The sequence below is a fragment of the Rhea americana genome, unplaced genomic scaffold (genome assembly GCF_003343005.1).
Source record: "Rhea americana isolate MKP2758 unplaced genomic scaffold, rheAme1 scaffold_63, whole genome shotgun sequence".
Lineage (NCBI taxonomy): Eukaryota > Metazoa > Chordata > Aves > Rheiformes > Rheidae > Rhea > Rhea americana.
Genome location: NW_028186790.1, coordinates 1,114,200 through 1,138,799, shown reverse-complemented (window position 1 = coordinate 1,138,799; position 24,600 = coordinate 1,114,200). Strand labels below are relative to the sequence as shown.

The 24,600-nt window shown below is 41.9% G+C and overlaps 3 protein-coding genes across 4 annotated transcripts in view; 1 reads left to right on the top strand and 2 right to left on the bottom strand.

The window, feature by feature from the left end:
- LOC146586963 (U3 small nucleolar ribonucleoprotein IMP3-like) overlaps positions 1-516 on the bottom strand; it is a 1,505-nt gene extending 989 nt beyond the window's left edge. The window contains exon 1 of the mRNA XM_085320388.1: positions 356-516. Coding sequence (XP_085176514.1) covers positions 356-516 — 161 coding nt within the window. The remainder of the gene's footprint in view (positions 1-355) is intronic.
- PLA2G7 (phospholipase A2 group VII) lies at positions 7-11,775 on the top strand. 2 transcript variants are annotated; one of them, XM_085320331.1, is made up of 11 exons: positions 7-501; positions 1,589-1,713; positions 4,446-4,596; positions 5,248-5,341; positions 5,904-5,972; positions 6,524-6,671; positions 8,335-8,448; positions 8,730-8,821; positions 9,244-9,417; positions 10,088-10,236; positions 10,562-11,775. In XM_085320331.1, exons 2-11 carry the CDS (start codon positions 1,603-1,605, stop codon positions 10,663-10,665), a joined length of 1,206 nt encoding a protein of 401 aa, XP_085176457.1. In that variant the 5' UTR covers positions 7-501; positions 1,589-1,602; the 3' UTR covers positions 10,666-11,775. The 2 variants fall into 2 exon arrangements, with proteins under 2 accessions (XP_085176457.1, XP_085176456.1); XM_085320330.1 differs by having other exon boundaries at positions 7-568.
- Positions 11,776-12,892: 1,117 nt separating this feature from the next.
- On the bottom strand, positions 12,893-24,244 carry TDRD6 (tudor domain containing 6). The gene is made up of 5 exons (XM_085320358.1): positions 17,566-24,244; positions 17,023-17,141; positions 15,725-15,814; positions 14,817-14,874; positions 12,893-12,954 (listed from the first exon to the last, which is right to left on the bottom strand). The coding sequence occupies exons 1-5, from the start codon at positions 24,242-24,244 to the stop codon at positions 12,893-12,895; spliced, it is 7,008 nt and encodes a 2,335-aa protein (XP_085176484.1).
- Between the last annotated feature and the right edge of the window lie 356 nt (positions 24,245-24,600).

The following is a 24,600-nucleotide window of genomic DNA, read 5'->3' as shown; positions in this document are numbered from 1 at the left end:
GGGGGCCGCCCCGGCTGTTTTCGCGGTGTCCCGTAACGCCGCCGGGAGTGGGATTTATTATTATAATTTTGTTCTTTTGTTTGGTTTGGGTTTTTTTTCCGGGTTTTTCTCTCGCGCAGGTTGGCCGCGAGCGCTGAGCGCGGGGCAGCGCCGTGCCGCGACGGGCAGAGCCGGCGGCGGCCCGGGTGGGAACGGGCTGAGCCGGGAGGTCGCGGGCGACCGCCGCGGGAGCGGGCGACCACCGCGGGAGCGGGCGACCGCCGCGGCGCGCTCGAAGCCCCGAGCTTCAGCCCGGCTCTGAGCTCGCGCCCCGCGCCCGGATTTCAGGAGCAAACCTCGGAGCGGGCCGCCGCACCGACCCGGCAGCCGTGGCCCGGATAAATGCAGCTGAAATCCATCCTGGCTGCCGGAGCCAGTCGTAGGGCTTCTCCAGCTGCTCTGGGAAACACCTTCGTCACCCTTCTGTTCAGACAGTAACTGCTTCCCTCTGCTTATCCCAGGGTGAGACTGCGGCATTTAAGACACTTGAGAAGCATGCGTGTTGGGGATGGTTCCTCCAGACCCCGAGGTGGGTGTACGGGGTGGTTCCGCCAGACCCCGAGGTGTCTGTTGGGGATGGTTAGTCCTTTCCACCGGCCTCTTCTGCTGTTCATTTTCTCTCCAGTAATCGAGTGCAGGTTTCTTTGTGCCTCTGGGAAAAATGGCTGCTGTTTTTTTTTGTTTTGTTTTAATCTTCTGCACGAGATCCTTCTCCACCAGATGTGTATAGCAGTTTTGTTTACCAAGGAGTTGTGAGGACTTGCCTCTGTGCCATTCATATTAGGAGCAGCTTTCGCTCGTAGCCTGGGTGGGAGGGAACTGTCTTCTCATCTGAAACCCGCTGCTCTCAGGCTTGTGCTTCCCTGTTTGTGTCTGATAAGTGAGATTTCCTGCTGCCTTGCTCCACAGCAACATTATCTTCTCAGTGCCGCCTCCAGATCCTTAGAGAAACATTTCCTCCCTGTTGACACTATTCTAAGCTAGCCAGAGCCCAGGGGAGGAAAGATTTGTAACTTTGCATTTAAATAAGTGCATTAAAAACTCCAAAAGGCTGCCAGTAAAAAGTTCTGTTTTTTGTAAGGACAAAAGGACGCTAAGTACAGACAATTTTTCTCTGATGAGCAATGCACGCTTAAAATAAAGCATCTGAAAACATATCTCCTTATACTATTGTGTTGTGGCAGGACAGGCCCTGTTAATGCTGCAGTCATTTGCTAARTGGATTGAAGAAAACCTCAAGCTGAAATTCTGGGAGAATGGAAGTGGGTTGAGTGTTATCACTTGAGTTTGATTTTTCTCCACAGTATTGAGACCAAAAGCCTTTCTACTTGGTGTATTTTCAAGAGCAGCATGCTGCCTGATCCTCAGGACTAAGGAAATTATTTCATAGAGCAAGTAGATTGGATGACTYGAGCTTTCAGATCTCTGTTTCTCATAAACCTTTGACTTTCTTAGTCTGGACCTTTAGCACACTGCATTTTTTTTCAGTTTAGATGATCTGACCATAAATGTCAGGCCACTGAAGTCTCTTATTTGTGTTCTTCCCCAGGTTTGTCAGTTAAGATGCCAAAAGAAATGGGGACCAGCAACACTGAGAAGTTCTATAGGATCCCTGAAGGAAAAGGACCACATTCTGTTGGATGTACAGACCTGATGACTGAAAATGCAACTGAGGTAAAGCCATCAATTCTTCCTCTTGATATAAGCCAGAACATTGGACTGAAAACTTTTTGTAGTTTTACAGATGAATTAAAGAGGAGGCCTTGTTTGTTTGCAGAGGCACTACATGATTCGTGCTCACACAGCCAAGAGTGATTTCTCTGCACTCCATCCCAAAGCAGGACGTGWACTGGGCACAGTTGAGGAAATAGCACGTCTCCAGGATCTGACTGAGAGCGTGCCAAACTGACTCATGGCACAGGCATGCCATGGACCAGTCTATTTAACAGTTCAATCTTAGCAAATTCTGATGCCTAGGAGCATTTCCTGGCTTGGTTAAATTTACAAGCGTAGATACAGCCTGAAAGTTACTTCCTCCCTCASCTCGTATCCTTGCCTTCTGATCTCCGTAGGCAAGATACCACAGTGAAACCATGTCTTCTTGGGACGCAGAGGATTCCTCACATATACTGCAGAGTTCCCTTCATTTGGCTTTCAGGGAGACTCTGCACTCAGTTTCCATGACTGTATCTATTCTCGTCACAAAGATCCTAACAGGATTTGTAAGGGCCRGGTAAAGAGTATACATAGTGTTTCRGCTGCAGGGTAAAACATGAGATGTCTTAGGGAAATTGTAACTATCTGTAAAACAACAGGATGTTAATTCTGCTATTGGTTAGTGCCGTAATGGGGAGGTACCATGATAAGAAGATGGGAAAAGTAATAGCTAGCTTATGAGCTTGCTTGTGGGTTTCCGTTTCAAATTCTCTTGCTTCTTCATTTTCCTACGAGAACACAGCTGCATTTGCACTGTGGTTTTACTCTTCAGGCTAGCTAGGTATAGTGGAATTTGCGATTGGTTTGCACTGGTTATTCGTGTATTTTTCTTTGCTCCCCTGTGCTTACTTTGTACGAGCACAAAGAAATGATTAGTCTCTCTCTGAAATCAGGCCATGTGTTTTTATTAAATAAGGAATCCACATAGTTACAGTTCCGTAACGGATTCATGATGAAGTTCTTTTCCTTGCTAGTAAACAGTCCCTGTGAATTTCTCCAGGTGACTAGCTATTCRGGGATCAAGATAATATAATTACCGGCATAGATAAAGGTTTTATGCTTTCTTCTTATCAATGTATACAAGTACCTGAAGGGAGAGTGCCAAGGGGATGGGGACAAACTCTTTTCAGTTGTCCCATGTGACAGGACAAGAGGCAATGGGCAGAAATTGAAGCACAGGAAATTCTGCCTGACCATGAGGGGGAATTTCTTCCCTGTGAGAGTGACGGAGCCCTGGACCAGGTTGCCCAGAGAGGTGGTGGAGTCTCCTTGTCTGGAAATCTTCAAGGCCCGCCTGGATGCAACGCTGTCTAACGTGCTCTAGGTGACCCTGCTGAGGGGGGAGGTTGGACTAGATGATCTCCAGAGGTCCCTTCCAACCTTACTGATTCTATGATTCTTTAAGGGTCTTTGTGTCAAGGATTGATTTAAGTCTGTTAATGGAAACAAGGTTTATTAAACAAGCTTTTGGTACACATCATGTATGAGACAGATAAACTAGTATTTGAGGAATGTGATTTTATTTCAAAGCTTATTTTAAGTATTGTTCTTTTTGATTTTCTTGACTTATTTGCAGTTTTAATTTCCTTAAACGAAAAAACAGTTAGAGCCAGAAGGTGAATTCTAATAGTGTGTTGCAAATTCCCTTGCAAAAGTAAAAATGCAAATTACACATACTTCATCTGCTGGGAGATCTCCTTTATGCTCTGCACACTGGGACATTGTTGTGGTCCGTGTAGAAAAATATTGGCAAGGGGGAATGGAGAGTCCACTTGACTGTGGAAAGCRTGCTTGGTTTACAAGAAGACTTGGACAGAAAGGGAAGATTGAAACCCATAATAGGAAATGGAGACAGATAAACTGCTGGTAATAAAATTGTGTTTAGAGAGATGGGCCACTACAAACCTATAAACATTTTGATAAGAAGAGGCTGGTGGGAAAAGAATGTATTACGCTGTTTTGCTCTGCCACTATCAAAGTGCTTTACTGACAATAGAAATATCCTTTTGCTTAGTTTAGACACTCTTACCATGAATTTATTCCATGTGCACAGGAGCTGACTGCCTTTGACTCTGCCCACACCTTGTCTACTAGACCACACTTCCAAGTAAAATCAGTCATGCTAACCTGGTGGAAAAATATATTCGGGGGGGTTAGTTAACTTTTTCCCCTGTTTAACAAGCTGAATTGGCTCAGCAATGGCTCCAAGTGACCCAGTGATGCAAAGAAAGCAAGGAGAGCTTAGAAGAAGGCTGAAGGAAACACCATCACTTCTTTTGAAGGCAGCAGACTGTTAAATTGAGTGAACTGAGTCATCAGACATAAGGGAGGCATAGTAAGAAAGACAGAGGAAAAGATTCAGCAAGATGCAGAAAGAAGTAGAGCAAAGAGGCAGTGAATGTTTGTAATCAATAAATCAATTAAACTGAGTTTCRAATTAGCCATAAGCTAACCTAGAACTCATGTACATCTCTACATGGATGCCAGCAATCTCACTACATAGGTCACTGCAGGCACAAAAAAATAGTGGCATAGGGTTGGCATCAAAGCCTGTATTGGATAAAAATTTTCTCATGAGATCCTCTTAGATCTTGAGCTGTCTTCCTTGCATCTTAAACCTTTGTCATAGATGTTTTTGTCTTCCTCTTTCTCTGCAATACAATTAAAAAAAACTTTTTTTTTAATTTCAGGGAAGTTTCTTGCGCCTTTATTATCCATCATGCGATGCCACGGAAAACGAAGAGGCACCATGGATTCCAGATAAGGAATATTATCAGGGCCTTTCTGACTTCCTTAATCTGTTCCGAATTGTGGGAGAAAGGCTTTTCCAATACTACGTTGGTATGACTGGTTTATGGTTTTTTTTGACTACTGCAAGGGTATGAGTTCTAGGCAGGTTGGTGGCCGCACTGCTGTCTGAGCAGTGTGTTATTGCTGCAGGACTATCAAGTAGTTTTTCCTGAAAAATTGTGTGGTTTGGGGAAAGGTTTGTGTAGAAGGCTCAATACTGAATGTGACCTGGCAGTCAGGCAGTCCCTGACTGCTGTAAATGTCAGGGTCTGGGAGATGTGTTGTAGTCAGAGTGTGGGTAAGAGACAGGAACCACTGTGGCAGGATTTAAATCCCACAGAGAAATTTGCAAACATATAAAGGTCAGATAGAAGTTAAAACTTTGAATATCAACCAGACTCGRATGCCGAACAGTTCTTGAAAATCTGTTCTCTTGGGGTTTCAAAGATACATAGACCTTATACTAGGATATGGACTGGATGAGGAGGAAAAGGAAAGTGTCTTCTGCCAAGTGAAAAGTATTCATAGAGTTAGATCCTCATTTGCCTTCTGCATTTTAAGATTTGGTGACTTAATTCTTCAGGTGACCTTTCAGAGATCAGTTGTCACCACTGTGGTGAGAGAAACTCCTGGGATCTCTCTCAAAGAAACAAATGCTTTTTCTCATGTAGGTAATAATGACATGTTTTGTTTTTTGTCTAGGTTCAGTGACTTGTCCTGCAAAATCCAATGCTGCTTTCAAGTCTGGAGAAAAATACCCACTCCTCATTTTTTCCCATGGACTCGGAGCTTTTCGGTAATTCTACAGTTTGTTGACAAACTGTTTTTACTGTCTACGAAGAAAACAACTTCCAAGAATGGYACTGAACAGCTTTTCAGCAGAAGGGGTTAGATCACCATACAGTTGAAACAGCTTTTGAGAGCAGGCTGCTAAGTATCAGTATGCCTCCAGTGTAATCAATGCCAGCAAATGGAAGCAGAGGCTTCGGTTTACTGATTTCTATTTCTGTTTTTTGGGGGAGGGGAGGGAAGTATTTACTGTTAAAATTAGCTAGTTAATATTTGGACAGGTCTTTGAAGCTGTAAAGCATCAATGTGCTTTTCCAATTGTTAACATTTTTTTTAAACAGATACTAAGATTTTTTTTAAACAGATACTGAGATAGTAACAAGGTACTGTGGAACAGTAAGCGTAGAAGACGCTTACGTGACTGGCATACAAAAGCATGTATGGCTGGCAAATTAAAATAAGAAACACTGAAATACAGCTAGCACATACGTGACTTAGTCAACGTTTACAGAACCATGTAAAAATAATTATGTTGCGTGTGTATAACCAGAGTGTGGTTTTAATTGCAGGACTATTTATTCTGCTATTTGCATTGAGATGGCTTCCCAAGGTTTTATAGTTGCTGCTGTGGAGCACAGGCATGTATACTGCATACCTTTGAGTTTTAATTGAAACAAACTTTTTCATACGGTTCTWCTGCTGTGATTTCATCTTGTCAGCAAAGTCTGAGATCTTATGTYTAAAGAATAGTTGCTTTGACTAAAGAGGGTTCATTTTTCTCAACAATAGCCGTAATTAAAAAGAGGCAGAATATGACGTTACTTGTAGATTTTTTTTTTAAAAAAAAGCAAAACTAATATAGCCTTCAAATTCCCTTGTATTTAGCTCAACTTTTAGCTAAACAAAGGGAAATTAATTTGAAGTCTATGACTGAAAAGACCTGTCATAGATATCATTTGTCATTCTTAAAGCATACTATTTTTCTCTTTTATTATTAGAACCTGGAGGATAGAAAGGTTGAGGGACTTTTGGTGGGGTTAATTCCTTAYTTAGAATCTCTTGTCTACATCACTTATAACTGCAGTAGCACTAAATTGCGAGCCTGCATTTCTTGAGATAAGACTTCAAATGATTTCCCTCAAACCAAATGGAATATAKCTTCAGAAATAACCTTTTGTCTGTATTACAGAGATGAATCAGCTTCAGCAACATATTACTGTAAAAGAAAGTCTGTTTCYGAGCCACAGGAAGAGTCCACATTGAACATGGAAAAGGAGTGGATCTACTACAGGAAACTGAAGTCTGGAGAGGAAGAACGATCTTTGCGTCACAAGCAGGTACTCATCACGGATCTGTTCTCTACGAGGTCAGGCAGGAATGGTGTGCGTTTAAGACTGATGAAAGCTAGGACACTCWCTCCTTTTGGTTAGATTTGCAGGTCCTCTGTCAGCATAGCTGTGGATCAAAAGCACGAGTATGATTCKTAATTGATGAAGCTGTAGTGGCAAAAGCCCTGAGTGCAGATAGAGTCATCCCTTTCCATGAGCAAAATGAGTAATATTGGCCAAACGTAGAAGTGGAGGGGGAAGTAGCTTGTATGTAGGAGTACTGGAATACTTGGACAGGGAGGTTCTTCCATGTAGAAGAAGTTTATATTGACACCAAATACTTCTTTAACATGACTTAGCAGATACATAAAAATGCACAGAAGCCCTATAGTCCTGAAAATGTGAACACCAACAACAGCTTTCTTCATAGCATAATCTGCTTCCTCGGTGAAGTTTTCCCATGAGGTTGCAGTGTCATGCTTAGGCAGCTCTGGCTGTTTCTTCTTTGTGTGACATGTTCTTTAAGTGATATGGGGTTGAATTCAAATGTCTGTGTGGCCTTGGGCCTGCTTTAGCTTTATTTTATTTACTATTGCATAGCAGGGTGAATCATTTCTGCTCTAAGGGGAATGATTGCTTCATCATCTTCARTACACTTTAACCCAGTTTATAGCTATGTAAACAAATGCAGACTTGCTGATTATATGCAGCATCCATACTAAACATGATACAGCAAAACTGACAAGCTCCTCCAAGCACAGACTTGCCCTTTGAAATATGGGAGTATTTTTTTTCCACCCAATCCAAGCCCAACAAAAGCCCAGGGAGTGTTTCTTTTTATCTCACTAGGCCATACAGACACCAGTACAAGTGACCTTTCCTGTGTCCATGCAACATCCTACTTAGGAACCTAAATTGATAATGTTTGAGCTTATAAATAACCTACAGGAGCTGTTGCCTGGAAATTTTACCGGTGAAARTCAAGAGTTTTTTTGAGAGGCTTGAATTTCAGTGATATATTTTGCTGGCTGTCTACACTCYGTGGGTCACCTGTAACAGTACTGTTCTTTGATTATTTTTGAAGCTTTTTAATAAAATCTCAAAATCAACACCACTTCYTATACTAACATTTAAAACCAGTCTTTGCAACAGCTTTACTGCAGTTGCAGTACGAATGTAAGAATGCATATGTACACAGAACAGTMAGGGCCCTGACGCAGATTCTTATTTTGGGTTTATCCAGTGTAACGGCAGTTTCAAAGCTATCATGCAGAAAGGGCAAGTGGTGTAATGACATTTGTTCACTGAAGCGAGCACGAGGGGGAGCTGCCAGTCAGCTTTCCTTGCCTATGTGTAATGTATACCTCTGCACATCCCCACAACCTGTTAGGCACGGGACGAAGGAGTTAAAAGGTCTTTGGCATATGCCATAGATTCCTCTTTGCACAGAACTAGATCAGCTTAAGTTCTGTGACCACCAAAAGTCAGATTTGTTGTTTATCAAAAGCTGACAGAGTTCTATTATACAGATCAGGGCTACGCTTCAGTATAGTACTTACYGTATCTGTAACTTAGGGAAAAAATCGGACTAATCTTGTGTCCAAAGGACCTGCAAGTTTAGCAGCTGTCTAGTAATTCCACCACTCTGTCCTATCTTCTCTCTCTTTCCTAGGTGCAACAAAGAGCACAGGAGTGTATCAAAGCCCTCAATGTAATTCTTGAAATTAATTCAGGAGAGGAAGTAATGAATGTACTTAATTCAAACTTTGACTGGAATCTCCTGAAGGTGAGTGAAAGGCAGTGATTTCATTTAATTAAAAGCCTAATAATGTTTCCAGTTTCCCTCTTACGTTTCTAAATTGGTTCCTGTATACTGTTCTGAAGATCACGTTTCAGATTTATAAACATATTTTCGTATCACCTCAAGTTGGATAGATTGGTAAGAGCTGGAATCATGCTCTTCCTACTTCAGTAGGGTCTGGTCTCTTAAAAAAAAATAAAAAAAATATTCCACAAAGAAAAGATTGGGAAACAAAGTCTCTTATAGCATCTGGATTTTTTTGACAGGATTCTGTTGATACTAGCAGAATAGCTGTGATGGGACATTCTTTTGGTGGTGCTACAGTTATAGAGAGTCTCAGCAAAGAAATTAGATTCAGGTAAGTATGTAAAATAAAGGCAAGGACATTTGGCACTTCAGAGGTTGGGGGTGGAGGGGAAAGGGCCTTACCTAAGATCCCTCAACCTCTAACTCACTCAAAGAAGTGTTGTTTGCCACATACTATTTTCTCAWCTCATGTTTCTTTGAAGCCTGGGAACTGGAACATAGCTGTATCATATTTTATCATGATACTGTGGGACCCTGCAGAAGCTCCAGTGCCCACCTGCAGCTGGTAGTGGAGATCAGCAAATGAAATGATGGACTATTCTTCCCCCACATTAAAAATTATTTTGAAACAAATCCATCTTCCTATTCAGTAGCCTAGATACAGTTTCTCCTTCCTATGTTTGCTGCAAATCAAAGCTTCCATACAAAGCTTTCTACCTCTGTGAAAATATCCRTAAGTTGTTTTTTTGACAGGTGTGGCATTGCACTGGATGCTTGGATGCTTCCCGTAGGTGATGACATTTACCAAAACAGTGTTCAACAACCACTACTTTTTATCAACTCTGAAAAATTCCAGTGGGCTGATAACATCTTAAAGATGAAGAAGCTTGGCTCCAATGACACAAACAAGAAAATGATCACTATCAAGTAAGTATGAGGAATCCATCCTCTCCCTCTAGTTGGAGACAAACCTTTGCATATAAAACCTGCTCTCTTGTTGGAGCTGTTCAAGCAAACAATTCCATGTACCTGCCTGGAAGCGATGCACTCATTGCTATCTTGAGGCCCAGGCTTTCACTGCACATTTAAATTAGATGGCAATATGTCTCCACCAGTAGAGAGAGAGACACACATATCCCAGAGCAGCCAGCAACCCTAACTTTAGGATACACCAAGGTGTACACCCCTGCRCTGGGGCACAGGTTTCATTCTGAGCCTCATGCATCATCACTGAACGCTTTAAATACACTTTGGGTGCAGTTGCGCACTCAGCTAGTAAAAGCACTGTGTACAGGCAGTGGACTCCCATATATAATCCACCTATACTCACAATAGAGAGGCAACTTGATGATCTTGAAATTTTGCCAAGCCCACTCTTCTATTGCTGCCCCAGTTCTAGCGACTTACAAAACTTGCCTTCCCTCTGTGGTTAGGACAGAGTTCATTGCTAATCTTGTATACTCCAGTTCCTGAGATTAACCTGCTTTATCTGCTAAAAAATATATGATGCATGACACTGAAGACTACTTTGCAACCTATGTAATCTTTTAATTGGAAGACACTGTTCTTAAGGCTATTAAACATTTTCTATTTGCAGGGGATCAGTACATCAGAGCTTTCCCGACTTTACCTTTGTGAGTGGAGAACTTGTTGGAAAATTTTTCAAATTAAAAGGAGAAATAGATCCAAATGAAGCTATTGATATTAGCAATCATGCTTCATTAGCCTTCCTGCAGAAACATTTGAGTAAGTATCTATGTTCAAGTCAAAATATGGAGTGACTCTGCTTTATTATTGTGAACATTATATATAACCATTCCACTTAGAACAAGATTGAAAATGAGTATTGCAGAAGAGTCTAAGAACCAACACCCAATTCCTATTGTTTTAAATATGTAAGAATAGAGTGGCAGCTTCCCTGCATAAAACATACTACTCCCATACTTTGCTGAGTTCTTTCATTTACAAAGATGAAAAAAACCCTCTTCCTATGATCTGATTTTTAGGTGTATCTTTATAAGAATTTGACTCCTTAACTCATTTCATTTTTTTCCCCTCAAATATTTTATAGGGCTGAAGAAAGACTTCAGTAAGTGGGATTCGCTAGTGGATGGCATAGGACCCAATGTTATTCCTGGCACCAATATTGATTTGTCTCCAGCTCAACCTGAGTAACTAATACAAAGAAGTTTGTAAATGCCATGGACATCATGACACTAATACTGGCCAGATATTACGGAGATAGAGGATAGTTAGTCACTTACACAACTTTTGGGGTATGGAACAACAAAAAAAAAGATATTAGGCTATACTGTCAACATGTAAAAAGGTTTTTAATTCAGATGAGATAATGGAATCCTTTGAAATACACAAAGATTAGTTGAATTTCTTTAAGCTTAACCTAAGCCACGCTTCAAGTCAATTTGCATCCAGCAAGCCGCCTTTGCAGTTCAGAAACAAATGGAAGACTTYCTACAAACTACCTGAAAGATTCAGCTATGCTCTGACAAGAGCYGTGAGTGAGAACAGGTTTTTGCTCCTTTTAGCTAGAGATCTGCCAGTGGAAGAAGCTCTCAAAAACTGCCATCATAGAAACCACAATAAAAGTGAGAAGATGTTATTTTAAAATAACAAGTGAGAAGACAGAATTTTTGTTCTGACATACAACTTTTATACGAACMCCTCCATTTTCAAGATTTGTGTTTACTGCCATACTCTGAGAGTGTTTCCCTTCCAAAAGCTGCTAAAATGGCCAATTGTGTTGTAGCTACCATAGTTCTCTTTAGGTAAAGCTTTGAGCAGGGCACTCGTCATTAATCTTTCAGCAATACTGCTGTAGATAGTATGGAAGAGACATTCGTCACTTCTACTATTGCTATTAAGGAGGCGTATGAGATGCCACAGTCTGATTGTTTGATCACCTTGATATTATAATGCTCCACGTAGTTATCCCTAGTTAAGGTATTAGCATTGCTGTCTCTTATCTGTGAAGTAGGAGGAGTTGGATTTGCTAATAGCTAAAAGCAAGGCTCTGGTTCTTGGAATGAGATTTGTCGAATCTGCCAGGATCAAGAATGACTGCTAAGCAAATAAGCCTTGCAAAAGGGGGACTACATCTGACTGTAGCCTGTTTGCTTCAAAGTAATGTTACAGACAAAAATAGAACTGAACAAGTAACACAGTTAATCTAAGTTAATGTAATCAAATATTTATATGATCTGTGGTCACAACATCTAAGGTCTGTTTTTCAGAATTTAGTTTCTTAATTAAATTCTTTCCAGCCCACCATTGTGTCGTCTCTACTAAGGGAACCAAAATTTGCAAGTGTTTCTTATGGATCTGTGATACAAAGGAAGACTATCATGTCAGAGACCTGGAATTCTTAAGTCTGCAGCTGTCCAAGAAAGGGAAGAACCTGTAGTAGGTAGTAGCATGGAACAGGACTATCCTACCACTAAAAATCCCTTTTCCACATGTGAGGAGGAAAGAAAAAAAAAAAGACCAAAAGTATGAACAGCTGCAGCTGTTTAAGAGGTCCCTACCACACTGTAGGCATGCAGCAGCAGAACTGTTTTAACAGTTCTGCTTCACATTTACAAGAAAGGTTTTAGCTAGCACAATTAAGGACATCATAAAAACACATGTGATGTTTCAAAGGAGTCAGCACAGCTGACATGGCTCTAGAGGACTGCTTAGGGTCAAAACAGAACTGGTAACTGCAAGACATGCATAGCTAAAACTAACTGCAAAATAGCTGAAGACATTCTGTGTGCATGTAGCATGTGGACATGTGCACTAGGAAAGGAAAGTGTCATTAATAAAAAGTGGACAGCATATGCCAGTACAAGCTTTATTCTAGCTTTTTCCATTGCTTAATGAAAGCACCAAATTCAAGACTTCAAAACAAAATAACTTTTCTTCCAAATAGACAAAAATTCTCCCAAATGTCCTCAGTTTCTTAAAAAAAATAAGAAAAGAAATAAAAGAACAAACTATTTTAACCCAACTTTTCAGAAACTGAACATCAGTAAGCAGTAGTGTGCAACACAGTAGCCTATACAGTAGTTCACAAGAAACCTTTGTCCAAGGAAAGCCCACTAACAGCTCAATACAAGTCAGTGCACACAAACATTCAGTAAGACATGCCAGTCAAAGGCTGCACATTCTTACTTAAGAGATGACAGCTTTGTTAAGATGCCAAGCTGACAACAGTCTACCAACAAGAACTATTCTTTGACACAGAAGTATGGTAGTGAAAGGCATTTGTTCAGTTATGTAGAAGAAACATTCAGAATGCTATCTGCTTATATCCTTGCTTTCTTAAAAAGACATTTTCATAGGAGTGTTTTGTGTACATGGGTACTTGTTCAGCATAACAGTGGATGTGAAATGTCACTCTCTTTCAGGAACGCTGGAGGACACAAGGATCTTCAGCTAACTCTGAACTGCAGCCAGTTTGCTTTTCTAGAAAGAATAAAAAGATTACACCCATCAAGGCATTTCTAGAAACATACAAATGCATTAATACCTAAAAACCATAGCTCTACAAAACTCCAGGTTTATCTAAATCCTGGCCCATATTACAGACTACATTTCTTTAAAGTAATTTATAATGAGAAAAACTGCAAGACAGGTGAAATAATCAAACTGCCCAAGCAGATTAAGTGCGCAGTGTTCCCAGATACTAGTTTTGAGTTAAACTATTCCATCCCATCCCTCAGCAGGGATGTGAGCCGCTGCAGATTTTTCTGCATTCTGTGGACTGAATATATTCCATTTAAACTGTCTTTACAAAGCCACTGGCCAGGTATTCAGCAAAATTCAGTTCTGTACAACATGGGTGAGACACACTTGGGCTCAGATTTATTAAGAAAAATTTGCTGWGAGGGTGCATAAAGTAAAACACACTCATGGAGCATTTAACAGGCAGAAGCTGAATTTAAACAGCAACAGTTAGCAGCTGAAGAGGAAAAAAAATACTGAAGTACTATAAAACCCACAAAATATATATTTGAAAACAGAAACAGCAAGATCAAGAACAACCTTGCACTAAGGAGAAACAAAGGCATGCACTTCCCCACCTGAGTGGTACTACTGTCTGACCAACAGAGTCTCAGCAGTTTTTACATTGGAGTAGTGATTGTATTCACATTTAACCAGGACTAAAATGCTCGTAGACCACCTATTGTGTTCATTACCAAGTACATAGCAAATACGTATTTGTAAGTTGCATGTATTTTCTTGCAGAGTCYGTGCATAATGAAAGATGTTCCCTCAAAACTGACACAGTACAGACAGAATTTACAGGATCTCCATTTTAACATTTTAATCAAGTTCTATGCTCTATCTACTTGTCAAGCAAAAAAAAAATAGTTATCAGTTGCAGGCTTCATTACTGTTATCCATAAACTAGACAGCTTTTAGCATAACTGTATGTAAATACAGTTACCAATTCAGTTACTGAAAATAAAAATGCTACTATAGGGTTAGTTCAGTCTCCTTCAGACAAACACTAGTCAACCACTGAACAAGTTGCCCAGAGAGGTTGTGGAGTCTCCAGCCTTGAAGATACTTAAAACCTGACTGGACATAGCTCTGAGCAACCTGGTCTAGCTGACCCTGCCTGGGGTAGAAGGCTGATCTAGATGATCTCCAGAGGTCCCTTCCAACTTCAACTACTAGTTCTACACATTGTATGMATACTGCATAAACAAAAAGCCTCTGCTGACTTCACTGGTGTGCAGAATGGATACTTGGGTTCTTCAGTAACACTTCAAAGTTCTAAGCAGTGTTAAGGACTTGCAAGCATTACTCACAAACCATCTTTGCAACCATTAAGATGGTGTTATTTCAGTTTTAGAGTCAGAAACCATGATCCACTACGGCATTTGGGCATTCAAGTCCAAAACTTCAATCCTTAACATCTCTGTCCAGCAGTCACCTTGCCTCAGAAGTATGTGCTGGRATAGGGGGGGAGGAAAGCATTATGGTGGCTGTCCATGCCCCAAGCCCTACCAGAATCTCYACTCTGAGCATACCCTCTCCAGTTTGTCCACAGGGTGCATTGCACTAGGTTGAATAAATACATGCTCAGCTGATTTCTGTGCAAGAGACAGTAGCAGTTGTTGTTGCCTATGATCACTTAAACTCTGACAGTATATGAACCAGTCACTAAAAGAAGAGTATCAAATGCAGTATTAGATTAAAAAACACAATCAAAAAAGGCATTTCAAATGAAATTTCTAAAACAAAATATTTACTGGAAAATTAAAATGCATCTGAAGACTGAGTACGTAAGACCTTTGGTAGACACAAGGTTATCTTACCTTGAAGCGCTGACTCCTCTAGTAAGGACTCCAAGTTATTTGTTGCATGACTAACTGCCTAAACAAAGGGGGATTCTGTTAGGAAGTGCAGGCACAACTGCCAAAATAGTTTTCTGTTGATGCATTTCTCTAAATACTAGACTAACTTGTTACAGTAGCACTGCTGGACTCCTACKCAGCACCATTTTCCTGCTATAACTCACTACAGATGCCTTTTCCCTTTTTCGCTTCCAGACAAAAGTTATACATAAATAATAAAATGGAAATTCATTCTGCTATCACCTTCAGTTACATAGCTGATCAACTGAGTTTTAGATTCTAGATATGAGTTCTTCATTGGTTTGTGCTTCATGAACAMCACCATTTAAAACCTCATTATCACTTCTTCACTGTGGGAGTGATGGAGCACTGGAACAGATTGCCCAGAGGTGGTGGAGTCTCCTTCTCTGGAGGTCTTCAAGGCCCACCCGGATGCAACCCTGTCTAACATGCTCTAGGTGACCCTGCTGACCAGGGAGGTTGGACTAGATGATCTCCAGAGGTCCCTTCTGACTACGATTCTACGGTATTTTTCAAAATGAACCAGTTACACACTCTGCTAAATGATTTGTGAGAATTCAYGCATTTCAGCATTATTCTAAAATTCTTGATTAAAAACAGTCTTCYAGTAATGTTTCTTCATTCAAGTACTGTTCTTAGTCCAAATGGCTGACAGTTTTATTGGCTTATATAAGTCTTTCAGAGAATGAAAGACATGACCTCTTGAAGAGAAATACTTTGTCTTTCTATTCTTAGAGTGACCCATTAATCACAGCTAAACTCAGAAAGCCTTCCACGTTTAAGTAGTCTACGCTTTTTCCTTTCCCTCCTTCCCTTCCCCGCAGTTCTCAGCTACGCCACCACCATACCTCAGATGATCTGCAAGCCCAGTCAGGAATACCATTCCACACATTTTCAGGATCCACAATCTCCTCATTGCCACTGGAAAGATTCAAAACCTGTACAGACASAGCCAACTTGTATCTAGCACAACTATAGATCCAGAAAATATACTTGGTAAATATATTCTCTACAAAACATAGTAATGGGCAAAACACAATTGAGAATTCACTAGGTTAGAGAAAGCTTTKAACCCAGATTTTCCAAGGAAAAACAGATGCTTAAAAATTAACGGTTAGTAAAACTGGTATCACCACTGAATCTGATCCACAGAATCAAATTTAAATTATTTCACATGCAGTTCCTGCTAAAGCCCCCCAGCTCAAGGCTCTCTTTAGACTGAAAGGATCTTAACTCAAGCACCTAGGAGACAAAGGCTGGGAAACACCTGCAAGATCTGAGCCAGCAGGAAATTTGTTTGCAGGTTCCCCTGATGCCTAACATGGGCATTAGCACCAACGCTCGTCTACTGAATGTAGCTACAGCTAGCTTTAGATACTCAAGGAAGTCTAAAGAAACTGGCTTCTGATCTCAGGCATCCAATCTTCAAAAAAAGTTACTTCTACGAAATGATCATTTGAATTTATAACCTTAAATGACAACTTAAGTGATAGGTATGTATGTATAAACAAAAATTAGTAGGTACCTGAAGAGAATTTTCTCATTTACCTACTTATTCCACAACTTAGGGAACAGCAGCAGAAAAAGGCAGCCATTGTATTATAATTAGTATCAAGGTAACTGGAGGGAGTTAACTTTTATTAAAAGTTCTTCATTCAATAAAGATATAAATAATACACTGTTTCAGTCAAAAATGTAAGTTACACTAAAATTCAAGTTTCTTCCTAAATTTCTATTCCTTTAGGACTAATTTTCTAACATGGACTTTTTTTTTACTGACAGTTTATCTGGCATCAAACCAGTAACGAAGCTGCATAGCAGAACACTGACTTGCAACATACAGATAACAGAACGACATGGTGGGGCCAAGGGGAAGTATGCATCTTAAAACTGAGAGATTTGTCTCTGGTTTTCCCCACTAGCCTTAAGGGAATAAGACCTGAAGCGAGCATGAAGTGTTGACATATAGTATCCACTCACTATGAGGCAACTGTTTCTATGTAGTCTAGAAGTCCAGAATCAGCATTTTCAATACTAAATATTTTAATTTCTGTAACAAACTTCTGCAAAATAATTCAAGTTTGGAGGAAGACAGAAAAAGGACCAGTTCTTACGAATGCAGAAAGAGCATTCAAATCGTACTTACCCTGGTACCTTTTTCAGATACCTCCAAAATGCGAGCCTCGCACCACTTCAGAGACGTCCACACCATGCATTTGGAACCGACAGCAAAGCCCTTTAGATTACAAGTATACTCACTGTGTTCTACAAAAACGATGACATATCAATGAAAGAGGGGGGTGGGGACCAAAAAATAAGTCTCAGTTGTCTCACAACCCTGTTCCCACTCCCCCTCCCTACCCTTTCCAAACTATTTAGCATTTGATAGTTAAAAAACTACTATCTTCAACAGTCCTGAAAAGGCATTTCTTGCTTAGAAAGCTTTCCATTTATAAATCTGTTAACTTCTCAGAGTAAAATTATCTCTTGTTAGACTGTCACATTACCCATGAGACTACACATATTCTGGTGTCCACAACCCTTCAGTGAAGGCTGAGCTTAAGACTAAACTAAAGCCTCAACAGAATAGTAGGGAATAAAATCTAGTTTTCCCACCAAAAAAAAAAAGTTATGTTCGAAAGTATGCTACATTTTGGTARGTGAGCTCCTTAAAAATCAGATACTTCACCTGCACAGCAGTCAGCCAAGTTCTCATTTTGCTTTTTTCCTATTTCTTCATCTGCAGGCTTACAGTTTAAAGACTGCTCATTTAGAAGTTTATTTCCACATTCTTCAAATGAGTCRGTCAAGTCTTGTTTCATCCATTCTTCCACAGAATGGCCATCTTGGTTTTTTTGCCATTCCTTACATTTCTCAATTTTGCAGTCACATGATTTTACAGTACAAACAGGTCTCTGATTTGTCGTCAAGTSTGTTGTAAGGAATGAAAACAGACTTCTGCTATTTGCAGAAGTTTGCAGCGTTGTGTGTTCCAGGCCTAACAAGTCCTCATCTCCATCCTCCTGAGAAGGCTGCACATCAGGTAGCACCAACTCAAGAAGCTGTTTAATTTCAGCATTTAGCACTGACTGTATGTCATGGGTCTCTAGTTCCAGGTGTTTCTCAGCTCCACCAAATGAAGATAACATCAGGGTAGGATCTACTTCCACCCAATCATTTTGCATAGCTTCCACTTCATGAATCCCAGGCAAATCCAATTCCAGTGCCTGTGTTTTATCTCCCAAAGAAAGTTGTACATCAGATGAAGATAATTCTAAGGTCTTCTCTCTATCACTAACTGAAGGCACCAAGTTCTCTCTCTCATTAAGCGGTGGTGATATTTCAAAAGACTTCAGAGYTGACAACTCACCTGTCTCATCACTCGAGCGTGGCACTTCAAGTGATTCCAGTTCCAACGTGTTCTCTTTTGCTTCACTGCCTGCAGTTGCCAGCATTTCAAGTGATTCTAACTCCAAAGGCTCCTTTATTTTTTCACCAAGAGAGGACTGCACTGAAAGTGACTCTAGCTCCAATATGAACTCTTTTAGATCATCATATGAAGAGTGCATTTGTAATTTTTCCAGTTCTAATAATGACCCTGTTTCATCTCCCAAAGGCGGCTGTACCTGGAGCAATGGCCACCCTAGCAGCTCTTCTTGTTTATTTTCCAGAAGACTGACTGCTTGAACAGTGCCAATCAGTTCTGCTTTCAGCTCAGCATCCTCTACAAATGGTACTTCAGATAGCTCTTGTTCTGCAGCTTTCATGTCACTCCCCAAAACACACAAAGAACAGCATCGTGTTGATTCTAGTGACACATCATTATCACTCTCTTTTTCAAACAGAAGGATCTCTTTATCAAAGCTGTTTTGATGCTCARCTGTTTTACAGTCATCCTCAGCTTTCACAGACACATGTTCTCCACCAGCTTCTGCTGTTATGCTTGCTTCTACATTATTTGGACACATATAAGTTGCATCCAAGAGACATTCAGAACAAAGTAACGCACCCTGCATAGCCCTCTTATCTTCTTCCTGAAATATTGTACAAGTAGAAATAGTTTCTTTTTCAAGACAAAGATCGGTATTACTACTTGACCCCGTGTCCTCCTTAAAAGGGTTCTCAAGGTTTAGGCAAGCTGTGTCTCCAGCTCCTGTACTGACCTTCCAAAAACATTTCATCTCTTCATTAATACTCTTCCCACAAGTTTCCAGCTTGACAACAGACAGGGGAACTTCAGAAGCTTTATCCTCCCGAATTTCTATTACTTTAGCTTCTAACAAGAGTTCTACAGTCATATCATAGAACTTATCTTCTGCTTCACTAAGCCACGAGCCCTCTGAGGAATTAAATCCTGACAGACAGCAAGGAAATGCTTGATTGGGTATTTTCAGCAATTCACTTGGAATTTGTCTGACCATCTCCATGCCAACAGTTTCCTCAGTTCCATAATCCACATATCTAACAACTAAATCGTCACCTTTTATGTTGCTGACTTTCGCTCTGTAGAACTTCCCATCTTCACTGTATTTTGCTATACAAATATCACCGGTTTTAATACAAGATCCGCAATCTTTTATGGAGTTTAGGCCAAAATTTTCAGCTTCCTTTATTTTTTCCTCTATATATTTTATGCTTTCTGTATCTGCACCCTGACTCCAAAAATATTCTGGACCCTTTACTACTGTGACATAAATTTTTAYAGTTTGACCTGCCTCTGGTACCTTCCAGATAAATGATTTCGAATGACTTATATTGGAAATTTCATTTTGCTCATTAGGAAGCAAAGGCTCACACACTTTCACCACTTCAGCATTGTTTTTTCTTTTGTCAAGTACTTCTTTTGACTGAGATCTTTCCCTATTTGGAAGGGTCTCATTAACTAAATCCACTGTTATTATACCTTGATGGTCACTAAGAATAACTTCCCATTTATCCTCAACTTTCTCTACAAATTCACATGTTACCTGAATATCACTTGTTCTCTGGGAAAAGTAAAGCACTACTTTCTCCGTCCAATTTGTAGTGTTTTTACATTTMAGTCCACCTAGCGAGCAGTGAATACTTATTGCTGGAATACATGATGAGTCTTCAGGGAGTCTACATACCTGACCAACATTAATTACTGAAGTATTACCATAATCAATATATTGCACGCTAATCAAATTATCAGAAGTCTTATCTTTTATTACAGCTCTATACCGTAAGTTGTCTTCTGAATAAACAGCRCTGATTAAGTCTCCTGCTTGCAAGAGTTGTCCACAAGGGTTCTCCACTCTTGTCTTACTGTTCAAGCTTTCTGAAATACTGTTRAGTTGAGACTCATCACTTACCAGTTGAACATAAAAATCTGAAGGATCATTTACATGAGAAATATACACTAACATTTTAAGAGCTGGTGTTATCTTCTTCTGAGGTAGATCAGATATATTTTTAAATGGTATACACTGTCTTTCAGTATCAGATTTAAGATATGATGGTTTATCTTTCTTGACAGGGGAAAAGCAGTCTCTGTTCTCCACTTTATTTTGTGGCAAGGCATCTTTATTGCCATGCTTTTCAGACTCCACTAATTCAGCTGCCAGTTCTCTCTTTGCAACAGTCTGGAACAGGTTTGTATCTTTTTGTTTTAAGTGCATTTTGCTACCCCTCTCTCCTCCTTGGGCTTCAGGGCTCTGCTTTTTCCTTTCAAGAAGCCTTCCTGAATACAAAGATGACAACTCTGCAGTCTCATTCCTCTCTTTCACATTCATATTTCTAGGGCCTGAAGTTTCATCTCCTACACACCTACACAGCTCCACACTGTTCGTTAATCTTAACCCTTCCTTCAATTTTGCATTAATTTGAGTATTACCATCAAATAACTCAATCAGCAGTTTGCCATCAGATTCCTTTGCCACTACTATTGCCTTTAACCTCCTTTCTAGGATAGTTTGCTTAAACCACAACGTAGCTTCTCTTGGAAGAGTAGATATATCAGATAAAGAACACTTTATGGCCTGCATTGGCAAAAGCAAGACATCATAGGCACCACTGGGTATAGGAAGCAGATCATCTTTCTTTACCAGCTCTGTGTTCCCAAAATCCACAAAGAAGACTTCCTTATTAGGTTTTGTTTTTGTAACTACTCCCCTGTACCAGTGATTGTCAGTATACCTTGCAAGACACAAGTTCCCAGAATTTTGTGAGGTTTTTAAACTAGTCATTATTTTACTTAGATGACTRATGTTTTCCGTAAGCTGTGTCAAGACATCTGTACATCTTGCAAGCTGGCAGTAAAATTTCCATGGATCATCAACATGTGTAATATAAATGTCTTCCTCACTCCCAATTTTGATATCATGCATAGAGTAATAGTAAGAATGAAGCTGAACAGAGGATGCCAGAGGTTTCTGAGGTGATAGAGGTCTAGCCAGACCTTTTTCTAWCAGAAACTGGCAAGCACTCTGAAAAGGTGTCATTAAGTCCACAATATTAAACAGTTCTTTATTGTTTATCGAAGCCAAGGCAAATATCGTACACTTCAGCTCCAAGTGACATGATGAGGCATCAATAAACTCCTGAAATGCCAGAATTGCTTTTTCATCCCAAACAAAAGGATCCTGACCATTTGGTTGGATTAAGTTGTAAAGGCTGCATCTGAAAGCCTGAGCCTTTAGGTTAAGAAAGTTTTCATTAGTTGAACGGAGATTTGTTCTAGAGACCAACTCTCTGTTGCCATAGTCAACATATATTACTTCTACTTGTTCTGTAGAAGTAACTTCACTAACAATTAGAGCCCTGTACCATTTTTCATCCTCTGAGTACTGGGCTAAACATACAGGATTTGGCCAGATGTGTGGTTGAGATGAATTCTTACAATAGTCCTGAATTTCAGCCATTARTATCTTAAGGTCATGACAATTTCTACTTAATTGACACCAAAAATAACCAGGACTTTCAACATATGATACAACTACATTAACTGTACTTCCAACTTCTAGTTGACCTCCATAACAACCTGGCTTCATTTCCAGATAATTCCGTGCGAGAGAGGAAGGYAGGTTTTGTGTGCCCTCACACTTTTTCTCACTAGGAACAGATTCACCAGTTTTTGAACTGTGAATGGCAACAGGACCACCTTTGACCAGAGTCACATAAGGATTTAATGCTCTATTATTTCTCTTTGGTTCAGATTCTCCAAGTCTTTCTGCTATACTTATTTGGTTTTCCTCCCCAACACATTCCACAGATGAACCTTGCCTCGGGGCCTGATCAGATGCTTTTCGTAGTGTCTCAGGTATTTCAGACCTCTGGTATTTAGCATATCCTCCCTGGGCCATGATTTTACTTACACTTCTCTCTCCTAATTGGGATAGGTCAAGAATTTCAACCACATATTTATCACCCTGCGTGCCTAAAACACGAATCCTTAATCCCTTGTTCAGTACAATCTTTCTGAAGGCAGACACAGATTCTTCACTCCAACCCCCCCTCAGAGGGGAGGTACCTGCCAAGCAGCACTTCAGAGCTAATGCAGGTAGTTCCTGGAACTGAGGGAGCAGCTCCTTTACCTCACCACAGTCTACAGTTCCCGCATCGCCTCTGTCCACCAGATATATTTCTATAGCACTGTCCAGTACCTTGGTGACTACAGCTCGATGAAAGACACCATCTTTCCTGCTGGCACAAAGAGATCCAGGCTGCAGGTCTCGTACAATATCCAGGTTTGTGGCTTGGGAGTAAAAATTCCACATACTCTGTATAAGCTGGTTCAAGAGCTGGCGATGCTCCTGGAGCCGTAGCCAAAACTCRGACGGATCTCGGAGATAGGAGATCTGTGCATCGTAGAATGCGCCTAACTTCAGATGCACACCAACTATGGGAACAGACACCAAGTGTCTTTGCATTAAAGCAACAGGAGGTGCTCCCGGTGGTGACCCCAGGTCTTCAGCTTTAGATTCCTCTACTTCAAGCTGCTCGCGAGTCTCAGTTTGCCTGACCTGCATAAGGCTGCTAGCCAGGCAGCAAGCCTGCACCCCAAAAAGACAATTCAAATTCATGCCATCTTCACCATACAGGCTCACATAATAGAGATGTTCAAAGCAGTTAAAAGTTTCAATGCGAGCATTCACTCCCTTGCCTAACAACAAGGCTTTCAGCTCGCTGATCTGGGATGGGGCCCAGCCATGACCCCCATGTGAGATACCCTGAAGGGCGCATGGGTAAGTCACCACGGGCATGCGAAAACACTCAACAGGCAAATGGCGCAAGTTAGCCACAGTCACAAACTCTTTCCTGCCATAGTCCACAAAGATCACTTGGGCCACTTGTTGGTCCAGCTCCCCAGCAACAATTTCCAGCAGGAGTGCCCGGTACCAGTGGCCACCAATGCCACGGGCAGCACAAGGTGAGCCCAGYTGCGGTAATAAATCCTGCTCCCAAGTCACTCCATCATAAAGCTGGTGGATGGTATCAGAAAGGCGATGGATCTCCTGGGACAGGCTCCGCAACTGGCAATATATGTGGTGCGGGTCAGAGATCTGGGTCACTAGCACAGGCTCCGTCACTCCTAGCTGAAGCTGTGGGTAGAAGTAATCCAAGGCAGGTAACACAGATGGATACAAAGGGAAAACATGGAGGGACTGTGGCACTGTAGAAGCTGTGAGTGGATGAGCTGGAGGCTGCAGCTTGAGCTGGTTCTGCAAGTGGGCATGAGCCAGGCAGCGCTTGAGCATCAGGCAGAACCAACTGGGGGTGACCTGCTTGGCCAGGCCCAGGTGATGCATCTGGGCCACAAGCTGGGGCAGCTCAAGCACTGTGAGGAGCTGCGGCATCATCACTTCCCGCACCAGGCCAGACACCTCCTTGCCGTGCAGGTAACCAAGGAACTCAATAGCCCTTGCAGTGCCGGTGGAGACCACCAGCTCCCCACAGGCCACTGTCCTGCCACCTCCAAAGAGCACCAGGTCAGCCACGACACAGCCCAGCACTTCAGGCGGCAGGTGGAAAAGCTCCTCACAGCCTCGTGCCAAGTAATAGGCAGTGGCAGGCACCGTGTGGCCCTCATCGAGCAGGAAGACACGGTAGTCCCGGTCACGGCGACTCACCACACGGCAGCGGTGCCAGAGACCTCCCAGCTCCACGAGGCACAGCTCCCCGACGCACAACTCGGCTCCACCGGCCGCCACCCCCGCGGTGCCCGCCGCGGCCGCCAGACGCGGCCCCACCGCGGCCTGCACATCGCGGCGAAGGCGGGCGTAGTCCTCGCGGCGCTCACCCAGCAGCCCCCAGAGCCGCACGACGGGCGCCTCCGGGTGCGCGTCCACAGCACAGACCCGCAGCGAGACGCTGCTGCCGGGGCCGGGCACCGCCGGCGCGGAGCACATCGCGCCGCCGCGGCCGCGCCGCTCCCCACGCGAGGCGGTGATGCCGCCGGTAGCACCAGCGCCGCCACCCTCATAGAGCGCCGCGCCCGCCCACGTGACCCACCGACGCCGCGGCCTGCGGAGAACCGTTAAACGGCTCGCGCGAGGGTGGGGCGCGGGCAGGCAGCCGGGGCGGGCGAGTCCATTTTGATCACAGCGGGGGGGGAGGAGGGAAGAAGAGGGGGCGGAAAGGGAAAAAGACACTTCGGCCGCTTTTGTTAGAGTGGGAATACTCGGAGGCGCCGTAAGGACGAGGCTAGGCTGCGCTGGACCTGTAGGGCTCAGCCCAGAGCTAGTTTTCGCTTCTCCTGCTTACG